Source organism: Drosophila miranda, chromosome XR, assembly GCF_003369915.1.
Source record: "Drosophila miranda strain MSH22 chromosome XR, D.miranda_PacBio2.1, whole genome shotgun sequence".
NCBI lineage: Eukaryota > Metazoa > Arthropoda > Insecta > Diptera > Drosophilidae > Drosophila > Drosophila miranda.
The window spans coordinates 25737251-25753679 of record NC_046674.1 but is presented as its reverse complement, the minus strand read 5'-3'; the positions used below and the strand labels follow the sequence as shown (position 1 = coordinate 25753679).

The 16429-nt window shown below is 46.3% G+C and overlaps 1 protein-coding gene across 6 annotated transcripts in view; it reads right to left on the bottom strand.

Moving 5' to 3' along the window:
* The window catches only part of LOC108151471 (teneurin-a), a 148304-nt gene extending 132157 nt beyond the window's left edge, over positions 1-16147 (bottom strand). The window contains exons 1-3 of one of the 6 annotated variants that reach the window (XM_033387339.1): positions 15832-16147; positions 9585-10502; positions 9286-9358 (exon numbers count right to left, since the gene is read on the bottom strand). In XM_033387339.1, the coding sequence (XP_033243230.1) occupies positions 9286-9358; positions 9585-10502; positions 15832-16090 (1250 nt within the window). In that variant the 5' untranslated portion in view covers positions 16091-16147. Of the gene's footprint in view, positions 1-2630; positions 3577-9285; positions 9359-9584; positions 10503-15831 lie in introns of those variants that run through there. The other 5 variants (XM_033387340.1, XM_033387343.1, XM_033387341.1 and 2 more) reach the window with 5 other exon arrangements.
* Positions 16148-16429: the final 282 nt, after the last annotated feature.

The following is a 16429-nucleotide window of genomic DNA, read 5'->3' as shown; positions in this document are numbered from 1 at the left end:
TGACATATTCGCTGCACTAATTTGCTGCCACACCAAAACGAATAACAGATGTGCGGATGGTCATCATTTCGCTTGAGAGCCGCTCACAGGTACCTGCTGCTGCTGCTGCTGCTGCACGAGATACAGATACACTTTGTATCTTTCCCCCCTTGCAACAGCTGTGCGGCGCAAAGATCCGATCCGGCGATCCGTCGGCAGGGATCACAGGGGGAAAGCAGAAATGCATGGGAACAAAATATGAGGACTTCATCAACGTTGCGTTGCGTTGCGTTGCGTTGGCTTTGATTTCTGCACATTTCTGAGAGGCAGGTTGTGCTCGTAGCAAGTATCTGTATCTTTTGCACCAGCGAGAGCCCCCGTGAAATGCGGCAACAGCGCGAAAGGCGAAACAGCTGCGGAGAGTTGGAATGAAAGGAATATCCAACTCTCAGATGGAAAAACTCTCGGAAATGTATAGATCCAACAAAAATACAGAAATCGCAGAGCAAATTCTCCAAAAAATCAAGAAAATTGGAAAAGAATTTATGGGAAATTGATTGAATTATGGCTGAAGGAAAAAGCGTTTAAAAAACTCTTGTACTGCATTTGCATTTATATAACAATTTAACAATAATCCATCCAAAGAATTTTCCACATTTACATTCAGTTTTCCAGCAACATTTTCCAGAACGATTTGAGAAAGTATTCAGCTATTATTCAGCATTCAATCAGCCAGCATTCAGTAAAAATATTCACCCTTGCCCTTCGATGAAATTACAACAAATTTCCCCGTTTATTCAACAGATGAAAATTCCCAAAAATTGAACAACAAAATGGTAATTGTTGCAGTTAGTACAGTGCGTTTCATGGGCATCCCTCGAGGTTCATTTGAATTCATTTTGAAACAAACAAAGAAACGGAGAAGCAGAGAAACAACATTTTTGTAAACTCCAAAGAGTTCTTCCAACTGTTTGCCTAATTGCAACACGAAGGGGCACGAAGGGGCATAAATCTGTCCGCCTGGGCTCGCATTGCCACTGCCACCGCCGCTGATTGGCTCCGGCATTGATTTATGGCCCAGAGAAGAGAAGATCGCGGATGTGGACAACATGTGCCATGGGGCAGGGGCCAGGGGGCCAGGGGGCAGGGGCACACACAGAGCAATAACCATTTCGGGTTTTGTTCATTAAACAAATGTGCAAAAAGCAAAACGAAACAAAAAACTGGGGAGTCAGTCGCCTATGGATTATGGAAAATCCCGACGGGTGGCGGCGGCGGTCCACAAACAAACGGAAAACAAAAACAAATAAAAACAAATGAATGATTGACTATTTTGGCACTCTATCTAATGTATCTGCTGGGGGTTCTATTGATGGAAGCTGCATGCAACATTAAGGTTTTGTAATGGAACTTCGTATCTTCGTATCCCAATAAACATCTGGAATTCGCACAAATCCATCCGCTTTGCCCGTGTTTTAAGGGGGTTTTCCCTCGAATTTAATTGACGGCTATCTTTGTGTTCGGTTTGGGATTCGGTTTAATCGGTTTTTCATTGCGTTTTACGCAATCAGAGTTACCCTCCTCCTCCCGGAGTCCCATTTCCCGATTCCCAATTAAAAAGGTAAATTCCAATCCCGTTTCGGTGGTTTTTTCCCCCCACAGCTTTTTCGCCAATTGTTTAATTGTTCTAAACGGAAACAAAAGCACGGCAAAATTCTAAATCAATTTCCAGCGGTTCAGGTCACAGGTCACAGGTCACAGGTCACTGGTGTAAAACGCAGGCACTTTGGAGGTGGAAGGAAAACTGGTTTTCCTTTCCCCGCAGAATGTATGGTTTGTGTACAGATATTTTATTTCGTCTATGATTACCGTTGCAGTTTCGGTGTTTGTTTTTTTTTTTTTAACTCATATTTCATTTTCCTCAGCGGGGAATTTTCATTCGTTTTTCCTGCATTTTCGCGTCGCTGTTTCTGTTGCTGTTTCTGTTTCGGTGGCTGAAATTTATTTGCATTCTTCATTTTGAATAATTTGAACGCAAATAATAGAAACAGAAACAACAACAGCTCCAGCGAAAGGGTCGAAGGCTATGCTGGGGATACAGCAACAACAAATAAAACCCACTTTATGGGCGGGCGGTCGCAGGCAATGTAAGGCGTAACGAGGACCACAAAAGATTGCGTACAAAAATATGGAAAATTGGAAAACATCGACTGGCTTCACAACAAAAACAAACCAAAAGGAAACTTGTTTCACTTAAAAAAAACTTCACTCCAAAAAGAAAGGCTTTCTGTTCTGTTCCTAAAACATTAATCAAATAATTTGAATGAAAATGTTTGCCATTTTCGAGGCATTTCCTGAGTGCAATATGCATATGAAAATGGAAAAAGAATGTGGAAATCGTTTTCCATTTGATGGAGGATTTATCAGGATTTTCCATTTGAAATTTTAAATTCATTTGAGGAAAAAATGCCTCTCTTTTTGGTTGGGCTGTTTTTCTTATGAGGCTGGATGGATTGCTTCTTGGGAAACACCGGCGATATTTTCCTTTTGGTTTGTTCTCCTGTTTTCCTTTTTCGCTGCGTATTTCTTTTCAGAATCTGCGGCAGCGGAAAAGGTCTAGGAAAGTGGAAAATCTTTATAGAATGACCTACATTTTTGTTTTGTGGCTGGTTTTTTCGTTGAGGGTCCAAATGGTCGTTGAGACGCGACGCTGTTTGCTGCTGCGCTGCGCTGCGCTGCTGCTGCTGCCGCTGTCGCTGCTGCGTTCTGCCGCAGTCGCTGCCTTGTTCCCCGTTGATTTTTCTATCCGAAAATATGTTGTTGTTGTTGTAATCCGTTAATTGATGCAATTCTGCCGCTGCCGCTGCTTCTGCCGCTGCTTCTGTTCGGCCTCTGTCGCTGTTTTGTCATTTGGAAGGAATCTTTCTTGTAATTTTCTTCTCCTTTCTTTCTATCTCTCTTTATCTTGAATTTCGGGTTTTCTTTTCGTGGTTCTTTTCTTCTTTGTTTTGAGCACTTTCCAACACTTGAAAAAAATTGGTCACAATAAAAACAAATGAGCAACAAATTATAAATATGAAAAGTTCCTTCTTTTTTACTTTGCGCAAATCAAGAAAACTACAACAAAGGTAGTCGTGGGTCGTGTAGGAACGGAAGGGAAGGGAATGGTGAAGCGGATTTCGGATTTCGGATTTCGGGTTACGGGTTTCGGTTAGGGTCAGAACAAAACACACAAAAAACGTTAACAAAATACGCGAAAACACACACACACACAAAACACACAGATTTTGGCACTCACGTACACGTACACGCGGATGCGGATGACAATGCGGCTGGATGCGGACGTTTTCTCGGATATATTATTCGCGCCGAGTTTCGAAAGTTGAATACATATTGATATATCGAATATGGATATTTGTGTATATTTTTTCGATAATATTTTCGTTGGTGATATTTTGTTTGCGAATATATCAATATGGTTATTTTCGTGGGATACACCAACTGACTTTTATGAATTATTCGACACTATCCTCTATTCTTCTGTTGTTTCCTTGTCCGCGGCACGTTCATTCATGTTCACAGTTTGGGCAATTTGGGGCGGCAAGGCCGTTCTTTCAAATCCGCCCGCGTCAAATGTTGCTAGTGCTCAGAAATGTTGCTCGGCAACAAGCGCGTGCTGCTGGGGAAAAAGAAGGTATGGACAACAGGCAGAACGGCCAGCAAGGGCATACGCATGCCAGGCTCAGCTCACCCTTTTGCCCAACATACCGTGATTGTTGTGAAAATGTACAAAATTCATGGCATATTGGAATCTAAGGTGAGGTGCGGTTCGTATGGCATGCCGTTGGTGTTGCTGGGCTTTGCGCACCTTGTCCATACCTTTCCATGGCAGAGCACAGTTCGGTGCGAGAGAGAGCGCCCTCAGAGAGAGAAATGTTGCTGCAAATCCGGTTCTCGTGCTGTTAACTGCGCTCTCTCTTGCTATTAACTCTGCTCTCTCTCCCTGTTAACGTCGCTCTTTCGCTGTTGACATGGCGCCTACCTTCTGTTAGCCGCCGCCACAGGTTTCTGTTGTTGTTTGCTCATGCGAATTTCGTTGTTGCTGCCTGCCAAACAGCTGTTGAGTATAAAAGTTTCCTGTCAACATGTTGTACCCATGATGCTACGAGTATAACAGTTGCATATCCCTTAGCAATAAAATGTTTCACGTTTATGATATCTTACAATAAAAATACACAGAAAATATGTTAGAATCAGCGATATGGGATCCCTATGGGATCACTACATCAAAAAGTTAGCTGGCTTAAGGACGAACAGTCTAAAGGAATGTCTTGAATTTTCCGTTTTTCCAACGCTTTTAGCCGTATAACACTATTTTGTTTTTGTCAACCTTTAGCTAAGGATATTTGTTGTTTATGTAACTATTTACATTACTCTTTAACTCCACATTTCGCACTCTTCGAACTTTTCTCTTATCCTTTTATCAGGAAAAGAGAGCATGCGAAATCTGGTATAACAGTTATGTTGAGCCATTTATGGCAGCAACGCTTATACAATTTTATGGTTGGGTAGGGTTGCAGAATCCGCTAAAAAGTTTTTCTTCTCCTTCTCTTTTCGGAAACAATTGTTGGTGAGACGGGAAATCTTGCATAAAATTATCATTTGGGAATGAATCGTTCAATATTAGTTAAGTCTTACGAAAATAAGCCCTGTGGGAGAGAGAGAGGATGAGCGGCAGAGAATAACATGACGCAGCGGGTGGCGGAGGGAACGAACCCACAAATAATAAGGTCATCAACGGGAACAGCGGGTGGCGGCAGAGCTGGCGCTGGCGCTGACGCTGGCGTTGACGCTGGACATTTATCAACTGCTGCGCAGGCGCAGAGACAGCGACAGCGACAATGACAGCGAGAGAGATAGTGAAGAAAAACAACGTCAGCGGCAGCAGCAGCAGCAGAGTGGGAGTGGGAGGAAGAAAGAGCATCATATGGCGTGGAGTGGGACGGGGCTTAAGAGACGAATGGCGGGAGGAGCGGAAATTTTGAAATTTTCACATGACTGATGAGTGGCGGGGCACCCTCCTCCTCTCTCTATCCACCCTTCGAGTCCACCGTTCCCTGCCAAGGTGTATTAAAGATTAATGCATAAGGTAAGCCGTATAAGAAAATGCATTCCTACCTCTTGGTCGTTGCTTTTGTCATCGATTTCCCCTTTGTCGATGTACGAAAATATAGATGATTATTTTATCAATCCTTTTCGGAGTAACACAATATTCCACCACAAACCTTTCGAAATGAATCGATTTGTGGTACCTAAAGCAAGATATTGATCTTATACGAGGATCTGTGGCATATTCGGAGGCTTTTGGGGCAAAAAGTTTGGTGCTCAGCAAACCAGGACTTTAGAGGAAAAGAGTTCTTTAACTTTGCACAAATTATTTTTAAATCTATGGAAATATTTTCAGCAAACTTCGAATCAAATATTTGCATGTCTCCCCTCTGTCTGGTGTCTGGACCTTCAACTGTGCTTTGAGTTGAAGTAAATGTAATTAAGGCAAATCATCTGGCAATTAAACAATTGAATATAATTATGCGAAACGATGAGCCCGGAATATTCGCAGAGATGATGCCAGAGAAGGGCACAATGCCCAATCCCCAATCCGCAATCCCCAAGAATCAACATCACAAATCAGCATTCCCAAAGCGAGTGGATATACAGACAAACATACGGATACGGTGATACCTAAGCGAGAGGCCAGAAGACCATAATTAATAAAGAAATAAACAGCCACGCTGATGAAGGTCTCGGCTTACAGGTCTCTCGAATGACCCAACTCAGACTCGAACTCGAACTCGAACTCAGTTGGGTGTCGTCTCTCTGCGGTCTGTCCGAGTGTGTGAGCTGTGGGTCACTTCACTTCACTTCACTCCCCTCCCACCACGCCACACCACACCGATCCGATCCGATCTGTTCCGTTCCGTTCCGATCTGAGTTCCATTTGTTTTGCTGTGTGTGCGACTGACTCCTTTAATGGAGTGCCAGTCCCAGGGAGTCGACGGGTACGAGCATTCATGTCTCTATAGCGAGCGACCTGTGTGTGTACAGTTATAATTAAGTGATACACATAAACGTTCGCCCGTCGTCCCGTCTGGCCATCTCCCCGGGCCGCATTGTATCTGTGGCTCGGTTTAATGATTGTTTTCAATTAGTTTTTTGTGTGTTTTCTGTTTCCTCACAAACAGAACGAAGGAAGGCAGAAACGGCAACGGAGCCACTCACTCACTCACTCACTCACTCAATCCATCGGTGGAGACCCATCGAGCGAGCGAGGGCGTTTTACAGGGCTGAGGGGTTGGAGGGCATCGATTGAGTCAGTACCGAACTCGGATCGGAGCGCCTTTTAAGTGTTTACGCTTGTTTTATTAATTTCCATCCATACATCTTCGACTGTCAGCGATCATCGTCTTCATCATCGCGTTCTTCGACCTCTCTCTCCCGCTCACAGTTCACAGTTCACCTTCGACTTCCACTTATTTTACAATCCCCTGGCTAACGAGCCGCCAACACAAATTTGAAACCATAATAAAAAAAAAGGCGGGAAACATTCACGTGGGAGAAAGTAAAAGGCAAAACATGACAAACAATCCTCGTAGCAGCGAAAAGAGTTTTCATCAACTCAAATTGTAAATCAATTAAATGGTGAATGAATTTCAAATTATTCAGACTTCATCTTTGAGCCATCTTTGAGGGATGCCAGAATCTTTCACTTTTATTTCGATTTTTTAATCGTTCGATTGTTTTTATCTGTCTGTTTAATGAGACGATCCCTGAGCACTTTAGCAGCCCTAGCTGCCAGCCCGGCAGATCCCCGGGTTTAAGTCTGACAAAGCGAACAGATGGAACGTACAACATATCGCATGGCTGGAGTGACGTGCCTCTGCCACGAGCGTGGGATGAGAGACGTGGCATATTCTATTAATGTCGGGATCATGAAAGTTTTTACAACTAAAACCGAATGGGAATTGGCAATTTCATGCTTCGAATGCAGTGCCAGAGATGCGATTTTTATGGCACATTCGTGAGCTTATTGTAATGAATTGCCCCCGGATTCCGGATTCCGGGCTCCGGATTCGGATTCCTTCCGGGGACAAAGAGACACGGACAGGCCTCCTCCGCCTCCGACTCCGTTCACCCTGGAGTGTGTGTAAGTCCGGTGTCTCTGTGTGCCCCTCTGTGCCCCTCTGTGTCTGTGTGTGTGTGTGTGTGTGTGGAACATGTGGTATTTGCTGTAATCATAATTTTATGTCCATTTAAGTAGCTGCGCATGACGACTGTCAACGACATATTGTTTCTCTGCCCTGGCCTGGTCTGCTCTGGTCCATATAATAGTCCCGTTTCAGTTCATCCGTTTCGATGGATGGCTTGGGGGGCGGCCCTGCCCTGCTCGCCTGTCTGGCCACATCTTAAGCTGTCCTGTCTCCCGCAATCTCCGTGTCCGTGTCCGTATCCGTGTCCGTATCCGTGGCCCCTCCCCGCCCATGTCCTTGCGAAACAGCCTGCAACAGTTAGCGGTCAATCGACTGCAGCGTGGCCACAGAGCTGACGTCTGTGGCAGTCCCAAATCCTCAAACAGCGGCGGCCTCTTAAAGGTGTTGCGTCTTTCAACTGGTTTCTATATATATTTTTCTCTCTGACAGAAACACTTATTGAATGAGCAGCATCAAACTTTTCGAGAATATAGCCGAATCATCCTTAAGTTTTATTTAAAAGAATTATTAGAATAGAAGAAACCCTAATCATAGCGCTTTGATATAGAAAGTCTTGAAGGTATTGTTATAGATATTTTTAGCTTTTACTATTTATGGAACTGTGCAAGTCCCCGGGGAATAAATATATCCATCCAGATTCATGGAATATTTCGGTTCATGATTCATTCATAATTCTGCGGCCTGCAGCCTGTAGCTGCTACTGTGAGTGCGCCACGGCAATCATTAGCTGAAACATTAGCGTCTGTGTTGCGGTTGGACCCAGGGACCCAGGGACCCGGGTCCCAGATCTCCACTTCCCCCCTTTTGCTGCATCCTGCTCGCATCCGGCTGAAAGGAGACCCCTCCCGGAGGAGGAGAGCACCTGTCCGGAAGGGGAACGGGAGAGGGAATCCAATGGTAACGGTTAAACCTATAAAACCACGTAATCTCCAAGTGAGTTCTTTAATTATGCTGCAAGAAGCACAGCACAGCGAGCAGAGGAGCATCAGGTGGCAGGTGGCAGCAGGAGCCAGGAACCAGCTGCCTGGCTAGTAATTGGGAAAGAGGAGGCGATCCCAAAGGACAGCACCATTGCAGGCGTAGATGTCGTGGCCAGAACGAGCAGCACCAGAAACCTGTGTATGGGTGTGGGGGTGGGCGTGGGCCCTGGGCCCTGGGTCATGGGTAGAGGAGCAAACAAAATACGAAGCAAAAGCCGCTTATACAACCGCAAAATGCTACGGAAATCTTTGGCCAGCAACATAAGAGGCGCCACAAGCTGGAAGAGGGGCAGCAGCAAGAGGAGGCGGAGGAGGAGTGAGGGCAAATGTAAAGGACACAAAAAAGAGCGACTCCGATGGCACCACCAATGGCAGTCATTTTGAAGTTTGGGACTGTGGCTTTCCTTCCACCTCCTTGCGCTCCTCTTGGCAAGGATTACAATGCTGATGCACTCGCACATGAGATACGAGAAGCAAACAGACTCCTGCCAGAGACAAACAAACAAACAAACAGCAGTCCAGACGACGACAACGACAACGACAACGACGGGCGATGTGAAACCATTTTGCGGATTTAATTGCCGCTAACATGGGACTCTCCTCACTCCCACCTCCCACCTCCCACACCCCAGACCCCAGATCCTAGGTCCTAGGTCCTAGCTCGTAGGACGCAGGTCCAGGCTGTCGCTGCTGTAATAGGAGCCTCAAACGATGCGAGCCCAGAGACCGCACGCAGATTAGAGGGCAAGCGTTGACATCGTGGGGGCTCCGGCTCTGGCTCCAGCTCCTTCCCAATCCCAATACCGATGAACCGATTAACAGTCTCCGATTTCAGGAGGATTGCAGCGCCAACCAACATAAAACATACAACATACAACATACAACATCCAACGCCAGATGGAGAGGATTATCAGTTTAGGTTTGAGAGAGACATTCATACTGGGTCTATGATAAGCAAGCGATCGATTTCAGCTACGAGTGTTTCAACATATGTATGGAATAGTATCTTAATTCCCATTCCCATTGAGGTGTGTTTTTGTGCCCCATTATGTACTTACCCCTGCGTGTCGACCGGCGACTGGGGTTTCAACTGCTGATCCGTTGAACGTAAGTTATCGCTGATGATATAATCTAAAAGAAAGAAGAGCACAACAGTTAGAGGCAGGCACTCCACGTAACGATTTCCCGCAAAGCTTTTCCACAGATTTCCACACTTAACAGCCAGGTTTGGGCCAGAAGCTGTCTCTGTTAGCACTTTTTCGAGCCAACTGAAAGCTTTCGGCAGCTTTCGGGAAATTCAGCAAAGGAGCTTGTCACAAAAAGCTTCGTGGGAGTAATTTCCCATTGTGGCACTTACCCATCTGGAGCTTGCTGGTCGGGATGAATTCCTCGTGCTTTTGGTCCCCTTTTTCCTCGTATTTGAGCTTGTAGTCCGAGTGCTTGCGCAAGGACATCAGCAGCGACTGCGTGCGTGGCGGTATCTCCGGCGGCGCCGGCTCTGGCGGTGGTTCCGACTCCCCGCTGCTTCCGGCAAAATCGTCAAAGTCCCCCTCGCCCTCGCCCTCGCCCTCGCCCACGCCCACGTCATTTCCATCGCCATCGCCACTGGCACCACTGGCACCGCTCATGCTCCGCGCCTCCGGCTGCAGTAAAGAGTGCTGCTGCCGCACCGCCTGCTGGCTCGGGTGCAGATGCTGTGCCTGGCTGTGGCTGTGGCTGTGGCTGTGGCTGGGATGCCGCTGCCGCAGCGAATCGCTGCGATTGACGGACAGGGCCGAGGTGCCGCTGCTGGAGCTGGTCATGCCACTTAGGCGGTTCAGGGTGCTGCGTGCCGCCGCTCCGCTGCTGCCCCGGTGGCTCCGACTGTGGCTGGAGGCAGCCGTCGAGGAGGAGGCCGAGGCGGGCAGCAAGAACGTGCCCGTGGCCTCCTCGTCCGCCGTGAATTTGGCGCTCAGGAAGGGGTTTGTACTGCGCGGTGTGGCAACGGCTGTGGCAGTGGCTGTGGCTGTGGCTGTGGCAGTGGCACTGCCGCTGGGAAAGAGGCCCAGATTGGCATTGGATTGATATTTGCTGGTCGACACGGTGGCCACCTTCAGTGGCGAGACCACGCTGCCCGCCGCACCTCGTTGGTGCGGCTGCGCGTAGGTCACTTCCTGGCCGGAGGCGGAGGCTGTCGCCACGGAGCCGGCGCCGGGGCCATTGCCTCCTTGGCCCAATCGACAGTCTCGCTGCCGTAGATATTCCGGCTCGCAGTCCGAATTGTAGTGTTCCATGCCTGCAACAAAAATAACAACACCACTTAGTACTATTCTTATGGGAATATGGGAAGTATTTGCTCCTCAATGGCTCTATCGATTTATATATGAAAGAAACGATGGGGGTAATCTTCCCCAATTTCAGTTATCGTGTTTTTGCAGGTACAGTTTCGTCTGTTATAGAGCATAGATATGATTTTTTTAGAAGGAAACCGAAAAGATTCGCCAACAAGAAGACCGAAAATCTGCGCATTCACAATTTGAAGAAACAAAAAAATCAAAAACGCAGAATTACAGAGAATGACCAATATCTACCATATTGCGAATCTGAATCAGATCTGATTATTCTTAAAGCCAGAATGAACAAATCAGTTTGCAGTGGCCTTCCACGCGCTTACTCATTCTCTGTCTCGCTCTCTCACACATTCTTCGTCGTGCAATGTGTGCGCCCTCTGGAGGACAGCCATAGTGACTGAGTTTTTGGTATAAAGTAGAGCCGCGGCCTTAGCTGCGACTCACAACGTTCCTGCTCGTTTTGAAATGAGAATACGACTTTATAGACTATTAACTCAACTCCAAGTCGCAGATTTCTTGAACTATACAAAGCGGCCGGCTGTAACTGCTTTTTCTATGACTATTCGTGGTGAGCGATGCAACGCTGACCTATCATGAGGGTCAGGTAGACCCTTTCGATGCTTGGGCGATCTTCGATAGAGAACTCTGACTCTCTTTTGACATTGAACCGTTGCTCCGCTTTGCTGTGGATTAGCCCTTAGAAGACCGTCCACTCGTTGACAGATAAACTATCGATTTCAACTTTTTGTTTTCCTTAATTCACGAATTTTTCATATAGTGGGATTGCCAAAACGAGGGCATATTTCAGACTACCGATAGAAAGAGCTTGCAAAAACCGAAACACACAGATTTCAATTCGAGTTCGAAATCCATTGCTGATAGCAATTGGATTGACGAGGAGGCTATAATTCAAAAGAATGTTCGTTTGGGATCCCTTAGAGTATGATCACCGTAATCAGTGGACCCCAGAGGATGAAAATTTCTGCGCAGAGTTCTGCTGTGAAACAGAGTAGATCGAGAACATCCAAAAGGAGGGGCAACTGGTGACCGCACCGACGAAAACATTCCAGGACGTGTTTGAACGAGGTGGCTGTCCTAGAGGCTAGGGAAGGAGGCGGCGCACCTCGATTCAAGTACATAATATTTCTATGTAGGCATGTATTTATTCAAACTCAAGCTACCAATGAATTGGCTATACATTCTTTGGACGTTGACATGCAATGACTGCATCTTTCAAGAGGCGATGCAGTTACTGCAAGAAAGATAGCTATTAGACTAACATTCGAGGAAAATTAGTACTAAACTTACTAAGAAACTAAGCATGCAATCAAAATACAAATACCACTACAGTTACTAATTAATAGAAAGGTGTGTAAGGATTAATAATTTAATAAGAGGAAGAGAATTAGTGGTGGATATAATATGGTAGAGGGAATTATAATCCGAGCATAAGACCCTAAACGGTTCATGCAAGGAATAATTCGATCTACAAAGTGGAAGGAACAACGGTATAAAATTTCCAGTAAGTCTAATAGGAATCGTAAAGTTTATGCGGCTTAACAGATCAGGGCTGTCTATGTCACCCCTGATCAAGTTGTGCATAAAAATCACACCAAGCATTTTTTCTACGGTTAACTAAGGATGGGAGGTTTACTAATAGTAGTCTACTAGAGTAAGATGGGAGTCTTACACCCGCATCCCAGTTAAGGCCCCGCAGAGCAAAGAGTAAAAAGTTTTTCTGTACTGATTCTATACGGTCCTGGTGTACTTTGTACTGAGGGCACCATACACAGGATACACCGTATTCTAAGATCGGACGAACAAGCGACGTATAGAGAGTCTTTGTTATATAGGGGTCGTCAAATTCCTTTGACCACCTCTTTATAAACCCAAGCACGCCCATGGCCTTATTTACCATGGTAGAAATGTGTTCGGAAAACTTTAACTTGGGGTCTAACATAACACCCAGATCATCTACCAGGGTAATTCTCTCATCATCCGCATACATAAGTACTCGAGAGTATGTTAATACTGAAGGTAAGTCATTAATAAAGAGTGTGAAGAGTAAGGGGCCTAGATGGCTGCCTTGTGGTACTCCCGAAGAAACCTTTACTGGTAAAGAGAGGGAGTTTTTGAAGAGGACTCTTTGAGACCTAGAACAAAGATAGCTAGAAATCCATCTCAGGAGGTTGGGCGGAAACCCTAAAAGGTCAAGTTTATGCGCTAAAAGGGAATGGTTTACAGAGTCGAATGCTTAACTAAAGTCGGTGTAAATAACATCCGTCTGTAAGTTACATTGAAAGCCTTTAATAATGAAAGAGGTAAACTCTAACAAGTTCGTGGTGGTTGATCGCCGCCTTATAAATCCATGCTGAGTTGGAGATATAAGTGACTTGCAGAGATGTTGCAAGTGCGGAGTTAAAACCCTCTCAAACATTTTAGGAATAGCGGATAACTTTGCTATACCTCTATAATTTTTTGCATCAGACTTGCTACCTTTTTTATGGAGAGGAATTATAAACGACTCCTTCCAGATCGGGGGGAAGCAAGAAGAATCAATGGACAGGGTGAATAGTTTAAGCAAAGGTCCACACAGAGCCTCGGCGCAGTGCCTGAGTACACAACCTGGAACCCCGTCTGGACCCGGTGAAAACACCGGCTTAACTAGTCGAAGATCATGAAGTAGGGAACATTCATTTAACAAGGGACTGAAAATGCCGTTCGACCTCGGTAAACCGTATGGGTACGGATGACCAGAGTAGCTTTCCTCAGAATAGGTGGTTTGGAAGAATTGGGCAAAAAGATCGGCAATTGCCTGATCATTATTTGCCGACGTATTACAAAATGATAGCGAGGATGGGTGTGCGGACGTTCTACGCTTACTGTTTACGAAGCTGTAAAACTGTTTAGGGTCCTGAGAAAAACGTATCCTGCATCGAGATAGGTAGTTCTTATAGCATTGAGCATTAAGAACTGAAAAGTTTGACCGAGCTAATACATAGCGAGAGTGAGAAGTAGGAGAACCCACTTCTTGAAATTTTTTATAAAGTCTTGATTTTAAGTTTTTTAGACTGGATAACTCTTTGGTAAACCAAGGGGGTTTTCCAGATCTAGTCGGACAAGAAAGCGGGACACAAGAATCGAAAAATGTGCCAAGAGCATTGTAAAAAATGTTTGTGCCTTTTATGATATCAGTGCACAAGTACAAAGCGGACCAATCAAAATCCCTAATGAGGTTATTAAGCTTCGCAACTCGGCTTTACGAAAGCAGCGGACACGTTCGGGCAGCCTACTCGACCGATCCAATACAGTTGGTCCTATATCTAGCGACACCTCGAAAGTAGGGTGGTAGGCGTCTTCAGGTATAGTGAGCGGAAGGGCTCGGGTTAACAACACTATGGTCGGATCCGATACAAAGCACAGATCAAGCAATCGACCCAAGGAATTTTTCACATGGTTGACTTGAGACAGGGATAGGTCAAGCAAGCCGTCAACAAAGTCATGTCATGACATGGGCACTAGGATACTAGACTCGTTTACCGAAGACCAAACAGTTCCTGGCAAGTTGAAGTCGCCAAGAACTATCATACGATCTTTATCAGAAGCGGACAAGTGCTGCTCATAAATTGAAATATCCGAAGAAGGTGGGAAATACGAGTAAGTAATGAATATAGCGAAAGCGGGAAGAATCAGGTTAACACACAGGAATTCCAGCTCCTGTTGAACTTGGACTGTGAAGTGTTCCGACGTGAAGTAAGAGTCCACTGCAATTAGAACCCCCCCTGCCCGTCGAGACGAACGGTCCTTTCTAAAAGTTGTGTACCGACCTGCCAAAACCTCGGAACTAAGAATGTCCGGCTTTAACCAGGTTTCAGTAAACACAATAACGTGGGAAGCAAATGCAACACTGTCCCGGAAAAGAATGCTGAGCTTACTACGCAAGCCTCTTACATTCTGATAGGTCACTAAAAGAGAAGTTAGTTTTTTGGAGAGGTGGAAGCAAGACGGGAAGTTGAGGAACAGGAAGTTGAGGTGAGGGTGGCACACTGGAAAGATTTGGAAGGGATATGGGGGGCCTATTCTTCTTCTTAGCCTTAAACTCCTTCACCACCAAATGCTCCGGCCAAAATTTGGCGGAGCAAATGGTGTCCCCTGGCATAAGAGAAGTTAAATTTCTCCACCCTTAAACCCACGGCTTTTATTTTGCTTTGAATAAAAGCAATTACATCATTAGATGTGAGGTCAGGGGCCAGCCGAGAAACAAAAACTTGTCGTTTTGGTGGGACTCCCACCTAGTACCTGTGGTGGCAATATCCGGAGGTCCGGAACGTCTATTTACTGGTGGGATCGGGATAGACGGGACAACTAGCGAACTTGCGGACACCACGGACACGGACGCTGCAGACGTACTTGGCTGCGTGGATTCTCCGAGGCGATGAATTCGGCTACCGAATCTGCATCGCCAGCAGCTGTCGTTGCCCTTGGAGTGGCAAACGAGATCAACTGCTGCACACTTGGAGTGGTCGGAGTCAGTTTTTCGGCGGCGCACGGCTGAGTGACGGTTGGCAATTGCAGATCCCGCGGAGTGACCTTTTTGCGCCTCGGAGATTCATTGTAGTAGTAGCGAGAGCTACTAAGCAGAGAGCGCTATTGCTCAGAAAGTTTAAAGAGCGAGAGAGAAAGAACAGTTATTGAAGTTGAGGTGATAGCGAGAGAGTGATAAAACAACAAAAGCTACCAGACGAGAGCGGACTGCAATGCAATGTAATGCGTACTCACTCACTGCAACAACACAAACAAAAGCACAAGCCGACGCCGAAAAATAAAAAGTTAAATAATGTTTTAACACAAATCAAAGGCATGCACTCGCGTTAATGAATAGGTTTCCAGATTGTTGTCTGGTTAGAAAGTATAATTAGAATTTAGTTAGGAAAACACCGGCTGTTTATTCAAAACAAAAGGAACAAATGCGGAGCGCAGTCAAATGAACAAGGCCTGGCCTTGAAAGTTGTTCCAAGCAAGAGGCACCTGGTTGTCTAGAGTTTTTGTGGCTTTCAGGAGGAGAAGGATGACACTGGGGGCGAGGGGCACTTTGTGCCGCGATAAAAGATTCATCCGCAAGTATAGCCTGAGATCCTGCAAATGCATTCCGAAAATTCGTAATTACAAAATTAGAGCGAGTAAATGGTGTGCCCGCCCGCTCGCTCTTCCCATTAGCTTACTCTCAGTGTGGATGGTGGATAGTGGATAGTGGATAGTGGGTGTGGTACTTACTTGCCAACTGCTGGCTCTGGAGGAGCAACTGGGCCAGGAGCTGTGTATCAAACGAAGTGGCCTGTGCCGTGTTCTGGTACTCGTCCTCGCTGCTGCTGCCGTAGCCGTGGCCGTGCCGATGGCTGTGCCACTCGGCCGATCGTTGGCGCCGCATCTGGTCGCCGCCGCCGTATAAATACTCGCTGCTGGCGGCACTGGCACTGGCGCTGCCGCTCCCGGCGCGCTTACGGCCAATTGTGCCGGAGTGACTGCTGGACATGATGGACAGGGCCCTGACCGGGGCTCTGGATCTTCTCGGATTCACCTTCAATTGAACTATGAACGTGGCTTTTGCCAAGCAATTTATCCTCGTTTGTTCCTCGCCGGAACTGAAGCAGCTTCTGTTCCAGGGCTCCTGCTCCAGTGACTGTGGCCGTTAACGCATTGCTCCAGCGTCCGGCTGGACGACTCCCCACCAGTCCATGTGTTCCTCCGAACAGGACGGAACGGAACGGAACGGGACGGCAGGGTACTGACAGGACCTCGCCTTAAGTGCTTAACCGAATTAACGCTGCAACGATAAAAACGACAAAGTGTCAGAGAGCATGAGTCAGTCGAG